Genomic DNA, 14,643 nt, shown 5'->3' with positions numbered 1-14,643 from the left:
AACAATGCTCCTATCCTGCATGGACCACAGTTCTCAGGAGAAGATTTAAAGAGGACATTTTAGCTTTCAACATCCAAACCAAAGGCACTTGGCAGTAGTCATTCATTCCTGGAAATGAATAGGCTAAAAAAGAGATGCTTTTAAAGTTACAGAGAGTCTCAGTAATTTTGAGTGTGTATTCAAACAGCTCCACTTATTTTCTTCCACTATTAAGCTCCTTACAGCTCTGCAGAGTGAAAACGCTCATATTGTTCTTTGTAGCTATGGTATGTTCTGACATCGTCACATTGGAAATTGCAATATTCTTGGGATGATGCAGGTAGCAATTTTAGAAGACTTCCTTCCATTAGAAATGGAGCAAACAGATATAGTACAAACATTCCTGGTGCTAGGAGAGTTCTCACATAAGCATGTGTAAATATCAAGTCTGGGACCAAATCTTCCCTATTCCTTTAAAAATAACTTTAGTGTAGCTGCTGCTGCTAAATTGATGATACATTCTATTTTATAATAGAGCTCTGCTCTTGAGCATTGTAAACAGGAAGGTATGTCAGAGCCTGAGCTGGAGCTGATTTGGAGAAGCAAAGCCTGAATAAGACTTTTTTTGTATTTTGGCTGCCTTCGGTGCCCAGGTTTGGAAGCACATATCGTTGTAGGCAATGCCATCTAGTGGCTTGACACCGGCACAGACTGATTGCCAACAGAGCCAGCTTCTGTCTTAGGAGCAGGCACAATCCTGAAACCAGCACCTTTACCTGACGTGGGATTTCTATTAAGCTCTTAAAAAAACCAAAAAACACCCCCCACCCCAAAAAAACCCACAGAAGTCATCCAAATGCCATGCAATTCCACAGACACTTCTTAGAGCAAGCAAGCCTTCTTTGCCACTGCAGGCAACAAAGACCAGCAAACCTGGGACCAGAAATTCATCTTTACATTTCTAACCTCTTCCTTGGGCCACACTAATTATTACATATGAATTTTGTCATCAGAGTGCTCTGATGATTCTATTCAAACTAAAGCCAGCTTATCTGAACTAAAACATGTTTATTTCCAGGAATAGCTTTAAAAAAAGGGCTCAGGTGTGCTAGAAGACTTGTTACCTTTCTTTATCTACTCACACAAAGAATCACATGGCCTCTATGTGATCTGGCATCAGAGCCAATTCCCTGCCCCCCTGCCTGCCCAAAGCCTGTGCTGTGCCCACAGCTTGAGTGACACATTCAGAAAACACAGGTGGCTCCCACCCATCAGTTTGAAATGCGTCAGAACAGGAGTCTCCTAATGTCAGCCAACAGCATCCACACAGATTTGTACTGCACTAAGAGAAAGGCAAGAACTGAGAATAACAAGAAGCTCTGAGTCAGTTTGTCTGTGTTCCTGTATCACAGATTTTTCCATGTGGGAGGAGGTTTCTGTCCAAGGACCGTAAGGTCACTGCAGAGGATAGGTTAAACAAGTCCACATTATGTTGTGTTCCACAGACCACACGCTTGCAGGCAATTATATTGCAACTCTGTGAAAGGGATAAATAACAGGAAATGGGTGGAAAGACACTGACAGGCCACAGATGTGCTAACCTGATCATAAACAACAGTCTGGCCAAGGCCCAGGCCTGGAAAGAAAACCACTGTGTCCAAAATCCATACCATGCAGGCAAGATGTCACACTCCTTCCCTCCTAAGCTGCTCCCATAAAGCCAGCCTGGGTGGAGTGCTCTACACGTCAGGCTCAGTACAGAAGGGAGTACCTGGAAGAAGGAGTGGATGCCCGCAGTGGCTTCGCTGCGGATTCGCAGGAGGGCGCCCAGCGTGTTGCTCCTGCAGCGCAGGTGAGGGAACTGTCGGACATACTCCAGAGGGTGCCTCTCCTTCATCTTCAGGGGAAACGACTGAAAACAGCAGGGAATCAAAATAAGGGGATGAGAACTTGGGAGTCAATGCAGTTTTATTGCTGTTCACAGAACACCATCTCTCCCTACTAAAACTCAATCACAATTACAGACCACAGAAGAACTAGATGCTTTTGCCTCTCTTTTCTGGTTATTTTGTGTATTTTATAATGCTTACTGCAGAGCAAGAGCCATGAACACAAGAGGAGGTATTAGCACTCTAAAATGCTCCACCTTCTGGATCCTGAGCCCCCCTAAAACCCAGCTGTTCACCTCACTGCTGCAACAACGAGCTGGCTCTGAACGTGCCTGTGGTAGATACGGTTCTTCCAGCTGCACAACCTGGAGTGTCTTGCCAGTTCCGCTGTTTCTCCAATACATATCCGAGCCAAACTTACCAGGTAAGCCACCTGCACAGGTAAGTGCTTCAGGGTGGGACAAAGGCAAACTCTTGACTCAGCCTGAGCAAATTTTCCATGGAGAAATGGCTCTGTCCCAGAAACAAGCTTTCATGGTGACCCCATGTTTCTACTTTGATGCAACCTACAGACACTGCTGACAAATCAAAGTCTGCAGGACCACTCAGACTGAAAGAAAATACAGTTTCAAGTATGCTTTGCTGGATACTTGGACCTTTAAAACCTGATTTCCAGCAGTCCCACCCCTCTTGCTATAGTGACATACCCAAATATCACAAGGTCCCACTACACGAATGGTTTCAGCTTGCAGCTCCATGTTTTGCATCCTATGAGGGCTTTTGACAAGCTTCCCTTGAACTTCCACTGCACTTCCAAAAGTCAGGTCTCTAAGAAACCAAGAAAAAAAACCAGCTTAACTAGGTGCTGATACAACAACATTCAGAAGAGAGATTCTTGTTAATTTAGCTGGACCACTTGAGATCACAAGAGATGCTGTAGCCATAGAACTTAACTGATGAAATGAAAAATTATTAAGTGCAGAGGTGGGAATGTGAAGAGATTCAAAAAGCTATAGAAGAATTTAGGACAAGGCAGGAATGTTGAAAAAGTGGGGAGAAAAGTGACAGGTTTCTATTAGAAGGGGTTCTTGGTGGGGACAAACACAGTATATAGTAAAAAATTATTTTAAAAATCTTTAAAAAACCAAGTCACACACAGAAGTTTCCTGGATCATCCCAATACTCCCAACCCTAGCCCAGTAAGCAACTGAGAGTAACAAACAAAAATTAAGCAATAAAACAAGTGCATTATTTTACAATAGAACAGATGTGCCTATCCAGGGGCTATGCCTGGTGTGCCAGCCCTCCAGTCGTTACAGAAGAGCAACAGCACCCTCCAGAACGTGGGGGACAGTTATCCCTGGCTACCTCATGCCATTTCCAAGCAATTCCAACAGCAGACAAGAACGCCTACACTGCTGCAGCTACTAAGAAAATTGGGTCCAAACTGATCTCATAGGATTGATCAACTGATCCACAAGGCCTCAGCAAAGTGGAGACAAAGTAGTCTGACATTCTCCCTCCTAAAAGTGCATCTAGAGACCACAGACTGCAGTAGTGTTTTTCGTGTGGTCAGGTGCCAGAGGCTGGCAAGTCCCTGGCACAGGAAAAGAGGCCTGAGCAGACCCCTCCAAGCACTGCTCAACACATATATTTCTCCAGTTATTTCAAATGGACCCACCTCTTTTCCAGGCTGGGATCAGCAACCACCTGGAGGCTTTCCAGAGAACTCCCATCATTTATGTGCAGGAACAAAACTTCCTTCTGGGATCGGACAGAGCGGACCCAGCCCTAGAGGAAAAAGAAAAAGAGATTTTGTTATTTCTTGGCAGGAATGCTGTGAACTCATGCTCTTCTTCCAGCTGAGCTGGACACACCACTTCAGGCCAATTTCAGCTTCTTACTGAAATCAAAGTAACTGTTTCTTTAGGGGCAAAAAAATAATGATAATAAAAAACAAAAAGAGAAAAAAAGTCAGTGTCAGTTTTTCTTCTGACTTCAAAGCAGAGAGAAACAAATCCTCAGGCAGAGACATCCATCTGAGGCAGAGTTTCTTCCTGAGAACAGCAAGGATTAATAAGATGTACCTGCATCTTTGCGGAGCTGAGAATAGAGAGCAACAAAGTGCTCTGAAGATGTAATGTGTTTTGGCAAAGTACATATTCTAATCAGTGATATCCTTTCCAAACACTTCTTACTAAAACAGGAGAGACCAGTAATGCACCTTTCTTCATTACAACACACTCAAGATGGTTCTGATGGTTTTTAGTATCAGTTTTGTTGTATCCCTATAGAACGGTTACAACCTTTCAAATGTGTTCACTAACTAAACTGCTGGACTGCTAAAACAACGATGCAGCCAACAGATTCACATGAAAAGCTACATATTCATGCAAAACAAAAATAAAAATTATTGCATTAGATGTTTCTCCTTTCATCTTAAAATCAAGACTGCTTCACTGCGCCCATGGGAAAAAAAAGAAAGATATTAAGAAAAAAAATTAGAAATACTTTGTCCAGTTTCATGAAAACAATTAAACTAGTAATACCCACATTCTTTGTAACAGCAAAACAGTAGAACTGACTGTGTACAGCTCAGGCTAATGTCTTAATTTGTGGTTTTTTATGACCTATACATTTTATTTTCTTTTTAAGGGAAATATTAAGTCAGTACCAAGGCAGTAAGCAATAGTAAGAGTATCCAAAATATAACTCCCATAGTTGCTCCTCTGCTCACCAGAGTTGAGAAAAAGCTGGCCTTCAAAGCAAAATTATCTGCTGGGGGCCTTCAAGCTCATCTTCTAACAATACTGTAGAGAACAACCAAAACCAGTGCTGATTAAACAACCAAACTACCTCTTTTCCAACCAGTTTCATCTTTTTCTTAACTGGAAGGGACCAAATAGTCCCAATGACTTCAAACTGTGCTTTAGGGGCTTTATACCAGACAAACCAATGCAAATCCATCTACTTCTGTCACCTAGACAGAACAAACCAAGAATTAAACAGCACCAGAAGAAAAGCATGTTATAGTTTCAAGAATGACTACTAACACAGGCAAAGCATTACACAGGCTTGTATAACGTGCTTTCCATGTTTGATGTAAGAACCATGGAAGATTTTAAAGACATGAACCTAGTGAGTCAGACAGGGTAAACCCCTGCAGAGTGCTCCACCCGAACTGGTGCAAGAAACAAGATTATCTGGGCATCCTCGAATTTGTATGGTTAAAGTAAAAAACATTTCATACAGTAACATGCCTGAAGCTGTTGTGCTTATCCTCTGCATTCCAGCAAATCCCCAGAACACACCATGTATGTTATACTGGATGCACGTTTAACGTATAACGGCAGATGTTTTCCTCTGTTTCCTTCTCCACAAACGCTCCTTTACCAAAACACACACAAAAAAAGAAACAAAGAAACATTCTCAAGAGCTTTTTTTGCCACCTCCTCAAGCTGTTCTGGGCTCTATTAAATAATTGCATCCTGCAATAGGAAGTAAGAGCATACCCACAGGCCTGTACTGGAGCAGCAGAGGCTGCGGCAGCAATGTTTTAACCACTTCACACCTTACCAGAATGAATGTGCAATGAAAGTGACAATTTTGACTCTGATTAGACTGCACATTCCAACAACCTGGCCATAATAAGGTTGCATTCAAGCCAGACCAGATTCCTAGCCCAGTTTAATACAAACCCCCCACATTTTGCCAGCACAGGGGAAAAGCAAAGCAGCAAGGGTCTGGAGGGTAGGGAAGGGGGAAGAATGGCAGTACTGAAAATTTTAGCATCAGTTTATTCTAGCTTGCATTATTCATCAAACTACATCTGAAAAGAACCTACACTGGAAAAGCTTCTTCCTGCCCTATTAGGCTTCACCTATGTGCAAGCAAGAATACCAGTGTGCTACAAACTGGGTTTTGGGCCAGTAGAATCACAGAAAGGCTTGAATAGGAAGGGACCTTGAAGGTTATACAGTTCTAACCCCACTGCCATGGGCAGGGACACCTTCCACAAGACCAGGTTGCTTCAAGCCCCATCCTGGCCTTAAACACTTGCAGGGATGGGGCAGCTACATCTTCTCTAGGCAACCTGTGCCAGTGCCCCACCCCCTCACAGTACGAAACTTCTTTCTTACAAATCTAAATCTATCCTCTTTCAATTTTGTTTAAAACTGTTACCAAGTACCCCAGTCCTTTTGACATTCATCCAGAAATACTGACAACTGCACAGTTGTGCATTGAAGCAGGGACTCTGTGCGTGCAACCACTGCTCTGCCAGTTGGAAGCACCAGAAAACAGGGGAACGCACAATCCTATGGCAAGGGAAAGCGCTCCATAGCTAAAACGCCCATTAATCCCAGGCTACCTTGGTTCACAACAGGAGCCGAATACAAACGGCAGTGGAAGTGTTATCGATGGTTCTACTGACACTGCTCTAAACCTGGACGTACGTGGCACAAGACCAATGAAAAAGCTTTAAAAACAACAGAACAGAGGCAATGGCTGGCTCTCCGGAATAGAACAGGTGATAAAGCCAACACTGCGGAGAGCACGTTCAGTACAACCCATCACAGTGACAACGCTCCTCTCCACGTGCCGAGCGACTCCAAAGCTTCGTTGGCTCCGACAACAGCGAACTGAGCACGTACAGAGAGAGAACACACGGAGAGGCTCTGCACGACTGCAGAGCAGATCTGGGAGTTCAGCAAAACGCTCTGCAGGGCTCCCCCACTTCCCTCCCAAGCACGGGCGTGGGCCGCGCCCCTCCGGGCCCTCCCCTCGGCTCAGGCTCCGGACCGGGCACACTCCGGGCACACTCCGGGCACACTCCGGGCACACTCCGGGCACACACCTGCACTCTGACCGCGTCCGCCGGCTCCCGCGCCCCCAGCGCCTCGCGCACCCGCAGCCGCAGGGGCCGCGGCAGGGAGGCGCAGCGGCGGAGGGCCCGCCATCCGCCTCGGGCCCCGAGCATGGCGAGGCCTGGTGGGGCCGCTCCCCCAGACCCCCGGCCCGAGCCCGGCCGGCCGGCCGCCCGCTCCCAGCTCCCGCTCGGCTCCCGGCCCACTCCCGCACAGGCCCACGTGAATCGACCTGCCTCCCGCCGCCCCACGTGGCCACCCGCCCAGCCAATGGCCGCTCGGACCGTCCCCGGCCAGCCAATCGGAACGGAATGCGCGACTCAGCTCGCCTTTTCCGCCGCCCGGGCGCAAGCGCTCCTGGGAAATGTAGTTCCTCGTAGGGGATATCGGCTGCCAGCGGGACACGTGGGGATGGGATCCCCACGAATGGGGAGGAGGATCTTCCATGGCTGCGAGAGGGATCCCGTGTTGGGAGACAAGGGATCCCCGTGGCGGGGGAAGGGATCCTGCTGCCGTCCGGGACCACCTCAGCGGTAGCGCGGTCTGGGGATGGCGTACGGTGGTTCTCAGGGACGTTCAGCCACTGTCCCGTCCTCCTGGGCTTCTCTCACGGACCGTAACCCTTCGACATTCCCCGCTTTTCCTGATAAGGGGTGCAGGACTCGGGTCTGCTCTGCAGGCCTTGCTGACGAATAAAGCTTTTCTCCTGTCTCTCTTTCAGGCTTACGTCCCTCTGTCCTGCCAGCTCCTTTGAGTGGCAGGTGAGCAGCAGCCATCAGGGTCTCCAGCCCTGCAGGGAATGACTTGGCAATACTGATGGGCTGAAAATTGGACATGACCCAGCAATGTGCACTTGCAGCCCAAAAAGCCAATTCTATCCTGGGCTGCATCCAAAGCAGTGGGGCCAGCAGGGTGAGGGAGGGGATTCTGCCCCTCTGTTCTTGTGAGACCCCACCCGGAGCACCCAGCTCTGGGGTCCTCAGCACTGGAAACATATGGACCTACTGGAGTGAGTACAGAGGAGGCCACAAAGATGATCAGAGAGCTGGAGCACCTTTGCTATGGAGACGGGCTGAGACAGTTGGGGCTGCTCAGCCTGGAGAAAAGAAGGCTTCTTCCTTACTGCAGCCTTTCCAGACTTTAGGAGGGCTTATAAGAAACACAGAGAAACCTTTAGTGCAAAGATAAGGGACAATGGTTTTAAAATGAAAGAGTGCAGATTTAGGTTGCACATGAGGAAGAAATCCTCTACTGTGAGGGTGGTGAGGCTCTGGCTGAAGCTGCCCAGACAAGCTGTGGCTGCCTCAACTTTAGAAGTGTTCAAGGACAGGTTGGATGGGGCTTGGAGCAACCTGGTCTAATGGAAGGGTCTCCTGCCCGTGGCAGGAGCATTGAAATGAGAGGATATTTAAATGTCCCTTCCCAAACCCCAAACATTCTGTGATTCTATGTGTAAAGTCAGTGCTGCTTCCCCATACACCCTAGTCTTTGCTGCTCTACTTGCCCGGTTCGTGCCTGTCCCTCTTCTGCAGCATCACTGCAGGAAGGCAGCAGCTGAACATGCCTGCTGTGCTTGTGGTCAGAGGTTGCCTCATTTCTGTGCTTTGATCATTGGAGCACTGTGGGTGACACAAGAGACAGCAGCAGTGGGATGCCCCAGGGCCAGGAAGTGCTGGGAGGCAGCTTTGGTAGTGACACTGCTTGTAGGGAGACAAATCCCTACCTTGCTGTAAAGTCCCAGGTAAGAAAGGAATTGCTGGCCAGAGACCGCATGTAAAAGAAACAAGCTGGGCTCATGGGAAAGAGAGAGGAAAGCTTTGTAGACGCCTGGTTTCGACTTTCCCAAGTGATTCTTTTTATCTGTGCATGAAAAGCTTCTTGTTCTCAAAGTCCAATGCTGCTTGCCAGGGCCTTCCTTCACCTCTGCTTTCGCTCCAAGTAAGCTGATGTCCTCACCCCCGGCTCAGTCTTGACCTGAGCTCTGACCTGCCTTGAAATGCCATCCTGAGGAATTAGAGCTGCAGGGCAGGGGCACAGACATAACCAGGTGGATGAGAAAGACACTGAGAGGTAGGACAGGAGCCCTCAGGGGTGGGTAGAGGGAGGGATAGAAGCACATCCTCAGGCAGTGAGGACAGCTTGTCCAGAATCTGTCCTCTGTGCCACTGCACAGAATTGAGCAGACTGCCTGGACATGCACAGGTTACTGCCTCAGTGCTGGGTGGAAACACTGGGGCATGCATGTCTTGGTGCTCCTGAGTGAGCAAAATTAGTTTTATTTTAATGCCAATCACCATCCCCTCCTGTGAGGGCCAGCATTGGGCTTTGCTGTATGTTGGTACACTACTGTGGTGTGGTTTCTTAGAGAATCACAGTGCAGAAAGGAGCTGGTACTGCTGCAGCATCAGGCAGAGATACAGGATGTAAACTGGTGGGACATTAGGGCTCTGTCATTCAGGGAACTCCTGGCTAAATGTGAGAATTAAACGTGTATGTAATGACTGCTCAGCACATGTTACGTGTTCTCTGTGCCTGGTCACAGATGGTGCATTTATTACTGCTCTCAGCTATAGGTTTTTTCTCCTGTTCTGCCATACTGCCCAGAATATTTTTTCCAGGGTTATTTGACTCATAAAACCCTCTCCAGGCCAGATAAACAATTAATTTAAGGAAGAATTGGAGGGTAGCACCAGTGACAGTGACTAAACACACCAGGAAAGGGGTAAGGTCCTTCCCCTCAGACCCATCTGCTCCAGGACCACCCGTGGGTAATTGAAGGCAAGGGCATAACACAGGAAAGTCTGGCCTCACATGTTTTTGGACTGGACTTGAACTTTTCCCATCCAGCTGAATATCCTTCTTTATAAAGACCAAATGGTATCACTACACTTTTGGGGGGAGTGGAGGTAAGACCGTAGTCAAATCTTCTGTTCCTACTGTCATAAGTGGTGGGGCAGCCACTTTATCTGTAAATGAGGGATATCAAGAGTAACAAAGAGAGAGATTACAAAGGCTGTGGGTCTTGTGCAAGGGTGGAACAGAACTCTGACACCTTAGCATCACTCCGTCTTCCACCTCTTGCAGTGATGAGGGTCACCCAACCTTCACCTGGTAAACTATCCCCCCCCAGTCTTCCTGCCCACAGCAATCTCTTAGCCATGCATCTCATGGTATAGCTCATAGAAATCCCTTAGCCACACATCTCACAGCATAATCTCAGGGTTGTAGGCCTCAGTTCCTATAGCTGCCCATCTTCTTTTCACTGCTGGATGCTGTCCTCACTGGCCAGCAGTTTGGCAACATCAGAATCATGAACCATAGCCCCAGGGATGCACCCAGATCTCAGGTTCTTTGAGTAGGTCCATATGGGTCGATGCAGTGCTGAAGCTAACTCACAGCACTGTTCCTCTCTGGTACATAAATTGGCTGTTCTGGAGATGTTTCAGGTGTCAGCAAAGACATGACTGTGTCTGAATGTAGGTTTTGTTTCTTTCCATGGAGAGCAGAGCCCTTCTAAAAGCTCTCCAGAGAGCACCGGTGCTCTTTGTGGATCAGAGTAGTCATGTCAGTCTGGACTGGCAACCAGGATGCTGGTTGTCAGGGTGCCTGCAGGGAGGGAGGTTTAAAAGGATGGTGAGAAATAATGGTTCTTCTGTACTTCCATCTGGGTTTAGGAGATATGAAATGTTTGCAGTAGATATTTCTAGTCGAAGCAGAGTTTGTCTTCTAACATGGTCCTTCACTGAGGGAAGAAAGAAAGAGGATTGAAGGTGGATGTGGCTGGGAGATGTGTAATGTGAGGTCATATTGAAGACAGTGCATTTGGAACAAAGGATGCAATGACAAATGGTTTGAAGAAGTAATCTTTATGATGCCCATTCGTCCTGTTGCCAGGAGTGATTCCTGAGGAGGACTGGCCAGCACTCTTCATCTCTCTCTTTTTCAGTTAAACAGCAAAAATTTCTCCCAGGGAAACAGCTGTGAGGCTATCTCAGCTAGCTGGTTTCTTCTGCAACAAGGTTTTATCCTTCTGAAATGAAGATCACGTGCTTCAAAAATGAGCAGGAGGAGATGGACAAAGTTGTGTATGAGGACCAGATCCTGGTCATTTTGGAAATCAAGCCATCACCATGGCCCAGGGTAAGTGACTGGAAATGGGGAGATGAAAAAGTGTTGGGAAGAGCTGTTCTTAGCTCTATGGGAATAGCAGGAAATCAGAAGAGATATTTTGAGGGGAAGCAATGTCTGTGCCCAGGCCTTTACTCTCTGAACTCTTCTTTCAATAGAAACATGCTCTGGATCTACTGTGAGCAAAAAGGTGACTTGAATGTTGGGCTTGGTGCTGGCTTAGTTCGTGGCGGTACGATCAGAAGAAAAAAAAGTGAATTATTCATGAGCTAAGTAGAAACCCATTCTTAATGGGGCTGCAGAGAGTTATTTTAAAGCCTGTAAGGCTTCACTAGAATTTAGATTTACCATGATAATTTCCTTGGGTTCCCAGCATTCAAGTGGGTTTTATATGATCTAATCCAATATCTGCAGAAACCAGTGACAGCTTTTAATTTATTTTAACTGTTGTTAGATTGGGCTTTCACTGATGAGAAGTCATATTAGAACTATCAGCTGCTAAAAGGTCAGCCCAGTTCTCTGAGACAGAGTCCTTGGCTGTGGTTTCTTATGCGTATCAAATTAGCTACTTCATTCCCAAATGTCTCCACATTGCTTTGATGCAGACATATTTTGTAGACTCTGGAAGCAAATACATTCATACTTATTTTTGGAAGGATTAAATACCTTTCTTTTGCAACTGCACAGAGGAAAAAAGAGAGACAATATCTTCCAAAAAGCTGTATTCTTGTTCTCAAAATGCAGGTTTGCTGAGTAACAGTACCTTATTGCAGCCTTTGCTCTCTGCTTTCTAATACTTTATAATTATTAGAGTCGCAAACAAGTACTGGGTAAGCCATTGTTCAGGGATATCATTCCTGGTGCAATGAGGAATATCCCTCAGCTTAATCCTGTCCTGTTAGTTTTTTTCCTTAGCAAACTCCCTTAAGCAAGCCACATCTAATGTAGCCCTTTTCTCCTATTAATTCTCAGCCTATGGGTTTAGGTCTCCAGCATCAGGAGAACCTGAATTCCCTGCCCACCACCACAGCTGTTAATAACTAGGGAAAAAAAGGGTTGGTGCTAAAAATGCTGAAACCCACTTTGTTGGACCCAAAGTTCCCAGAGAACTATGATGAAAACAGCATACAGATTTCACTCCATAGGTGTCAGTTTTCCGGCCTGCCCAGAGCTTGAGCTCATTGCACCTGTGTTGTTCAGAGCCACACATTATCCAAGGGATAAATGCTTTAGGTAAGTCTCCAAGGTGATCTCAGAAACTGGATTCCTCTGCCATAAATAAATCCTTTACAAGACCAGCTTCTGGCAGTGCTGCCATGGGCTCTCTGAAGGACACCTGACCCCATAGACCTTAGCAGCTTTCTGCAGTGAAGTAGCGTGGGTTGTTGGGATGAACATGGAAATCACAGGGTGATCATTCAGTGTGGTGAATATGAGAGACTGCAAACAGGAGCCTGGAGGAGCCTTTCCTGTCCCTCAGCATAACTGGTACAGTGACTGGCAATGCTCCAAAGCCTGAGTGAGAAGTTCTTCCACCCATTCCTGCCCTTTCTTCCTGCAGGGCTGCCCTGCTTGTCTACTGCAGCCGCAGAGGAAGTTGACATGGAAAGGGACACACTGCAGGGTGACTTATGTCCGCAGCAAACCTCTGAATCTGTGTGTGTCTCTCAGAGTTAAGAGAAACTGTTGCTCCCTGCTTTTTTTCCAGCACTATTCCTTTCCTACTAACTGTTGTCCATGTTAGCAGGGTGCTGCCTCGTTCCCTCTCAGAACTGTGAATTTACAAATTGGCAGACTTGCAAGTTCAAGGGTAGTCTCAGGGACTGATGCTGGGTCACTGAGGCTTGAATGGAGGCTCTACTCCTGCATTAAGCAGCAAGAGGAAAGCTACAGCTCCCAGCCCTGCATGCACCTGGAGAGAGAAGAGAGGAGTACATAGTAGCGTTTCTAAGGAATGTTTTGTACTTTGAACGATTTATCTAAGGGTCTGAAAGGATTTAATAACTGTGAACTAATTAAACGTACTAATTAACCCAGTGTTTAATCTCAGCTCTTCGTTAGCTTTTTGTGCTGCTGAAGCAGAGACATAGTCCCATATATCATGACATGCAGCCACTTAGCTTAATTGTGATTCCTCTGCACATGGTGCAGGCACTGAGCCGCTAAGGTGATGAGAGGAACACAAAAAACCCACGTACAGGAGAAAATTAGAGGGGCGAAGCAGCCCTGTGTGACTAACAACCTTGAGATTATTTCCATGAAGAGGATATTGACAGCCTAATTTGTTTCCCCTCCCCATTATCACTGGTTTGTTCTCATTGATGCCGCTGTTTTGCTAAGGGAGATGGAAACAATCTGCTTCTGGGCACATGATGACAAAATGGCCAGGTTGTTCCTTTGTCCCATCTTTGTCACTACGGCTCCAAGCTGCTCTGCTGCAACCAGGAGGAGGACACTGCTCACTTTCACGTCTCATCATACTTCCCCGTGGACTTGCCTTTCCACACTGGTGCTACTGGTACTATTTTTGTGTAGAACCCACAGAGCCAACTCTCAGATCTCCATGAGCTGTTTTCTCAGTGCCACAGAAGAAGGGACATCTGAAATGAGTGCCCAGAGCCAGCTCAATCCAGAAGTAGATCAGGAGCAATGTGACTTTCTTGCTTCCAGGGCTAAATAATCCCTCCTGATTCTGGAGCTATGGGAGACCCTGGAGCAGGCTGGTGGATATGGTGGACCCAGGAGGCATGTGCTCCACTGCAGAAACAGAGACAGAGGACTCAGAAGATTGAAAATCCTCATTCTTGCGAGGGCCATCATCCCAAGACATGAGGGCCATCATCCCAAAACACACTCCTTGTGGATGCAGTATTCAGTGGGGGACATCTGAAATCCTATCATTGCTTGTTCTCACAGCTGGCCTGAAAACTATGCCTGCCTGGGAAGATACCATGAGCCCCAGACTGCCCAATCAAGGGCAGAATAATTTCCCCAACAGCACTGTTTAAACCAGCAGCTTCAGTTTGTTCCCAGCTGTAACTCCATCTCCACGCTGTTTACTTATTACTACTCACATAAATGTGGGATAGAGTTGAGCTTCTTTCAGCTTGGGGTCACGATTCCTTTAGGAGCTACTAGTTTAAAAGTGTCTGGAAATGAGTCTGTGTGAGCAAAGGGTCACTAAATTAGCTGAGGAAACAGGCTGCAGTGGGGGAATGCGGCAGTCACCTTCCTTGGAAATCACCAAGGGAAATCCAGGCACAAATCCATATCAGGGATGTCTTAGGAGAATGAATCAGACCTGCCAGGATATGGGGAGAGGGAGGAGATGACCCACTGGGGACTTTTACTCTGAACAAAACAACTAAATGATTTTATGAGACCAACAATCCCCCAGTGTCTCCTTGTGCAGCCCTATGCAGCCAGCGGAGGAAATTGGTAACTGTACCCAGCAAGCCTGTTTTTAATTAACAAATAATTATCTACAAATTGCTGTAATTATTGCCTTGGATTCCAGAGGACAGGGACGTTAGCGCGAGATGAGCACAGTTTCCTTGCGAGTGAAATATTTTCCCTGCCTTATCTACAGAGCCCTGCTGCTGTGAGGTTTGGGGACTCGGCAGCGCTTTCCTTTGGAGAAAGTGATAAAACAGCTCAGGCTGCCTGGAAGGGGAAGCATTCTGGAAAAGGCACTGGAGGAAGGGCAGTTTCTTAAATTTATCAGGTTGTCTGCCCTCATGCTGGAGTAGTTTGGGGGATGCCAATTAAGACATAAACCTCAT

At 46.8% G+C, this 14,643-nt stretch overlaps 1 protein-coding gene across 3 annotated transcripts in view; it reads right to left on the bottom strand.

Moving 5' to 3' along the window:
* NARS2 (asparaginyl-tRNA synthetase 2, mitochondrial) overlaps positions 1-6,933 on the bottom strand; it is a 50,378-nt gene extending 43,445 nt beyond the window's left edge. The window contains exons 1-4 of one of the 3 annotated variants that reach the window (XM_042024158.1): positions 6,724-6,933; positions 3,550-3,659; positions 2,576-2,696; positions 1,751-1,891 (exon numbers count right to left, since the gene is read on the bottom strand). In XM_042024158.1, coding sequence (XP_041880092.1) covers positions 1,751-1,891; positions 2,576-2,696; positions 3,550-3,659; positions 6,724-6,846 — 495 coding nt within the window. In that variant the 5' untranslated portion in view covers positions 6,847-6,933. The remainder of the gene's footprint in view (positions 1-1,750; positions 1,892-2,575; positions 2,697-3,549; positions 3,660-6,723) is intronic. The other 2 variants (XM_042024157.1, XM_042024159.1) reach the window with 2 other exon arrangements.
* Positions 6,934-14,643: the final 7,710 nt, after the last annotated feature.

This window comes from Corvus kubaryi, unplaced genomic scaffold (assembly GCF_017639235.1).
Source record: "Corvus kubaryi isolate FWS band 111438036 unplaced genomic scaffold, C.kubaryi_AGA036_p1.0 37260, whole genome shotgun sequence".
Taxonomy (NCBI): domain Eukaryota; kingdom Metazoa; phylum Chordata; class Aves; order Passeriformes; family Corvidae; genus Corvus; species Corvus kubaryi.
This window is presented reverse-complemented; position numbering and strand designations above follow the sequence as displayed.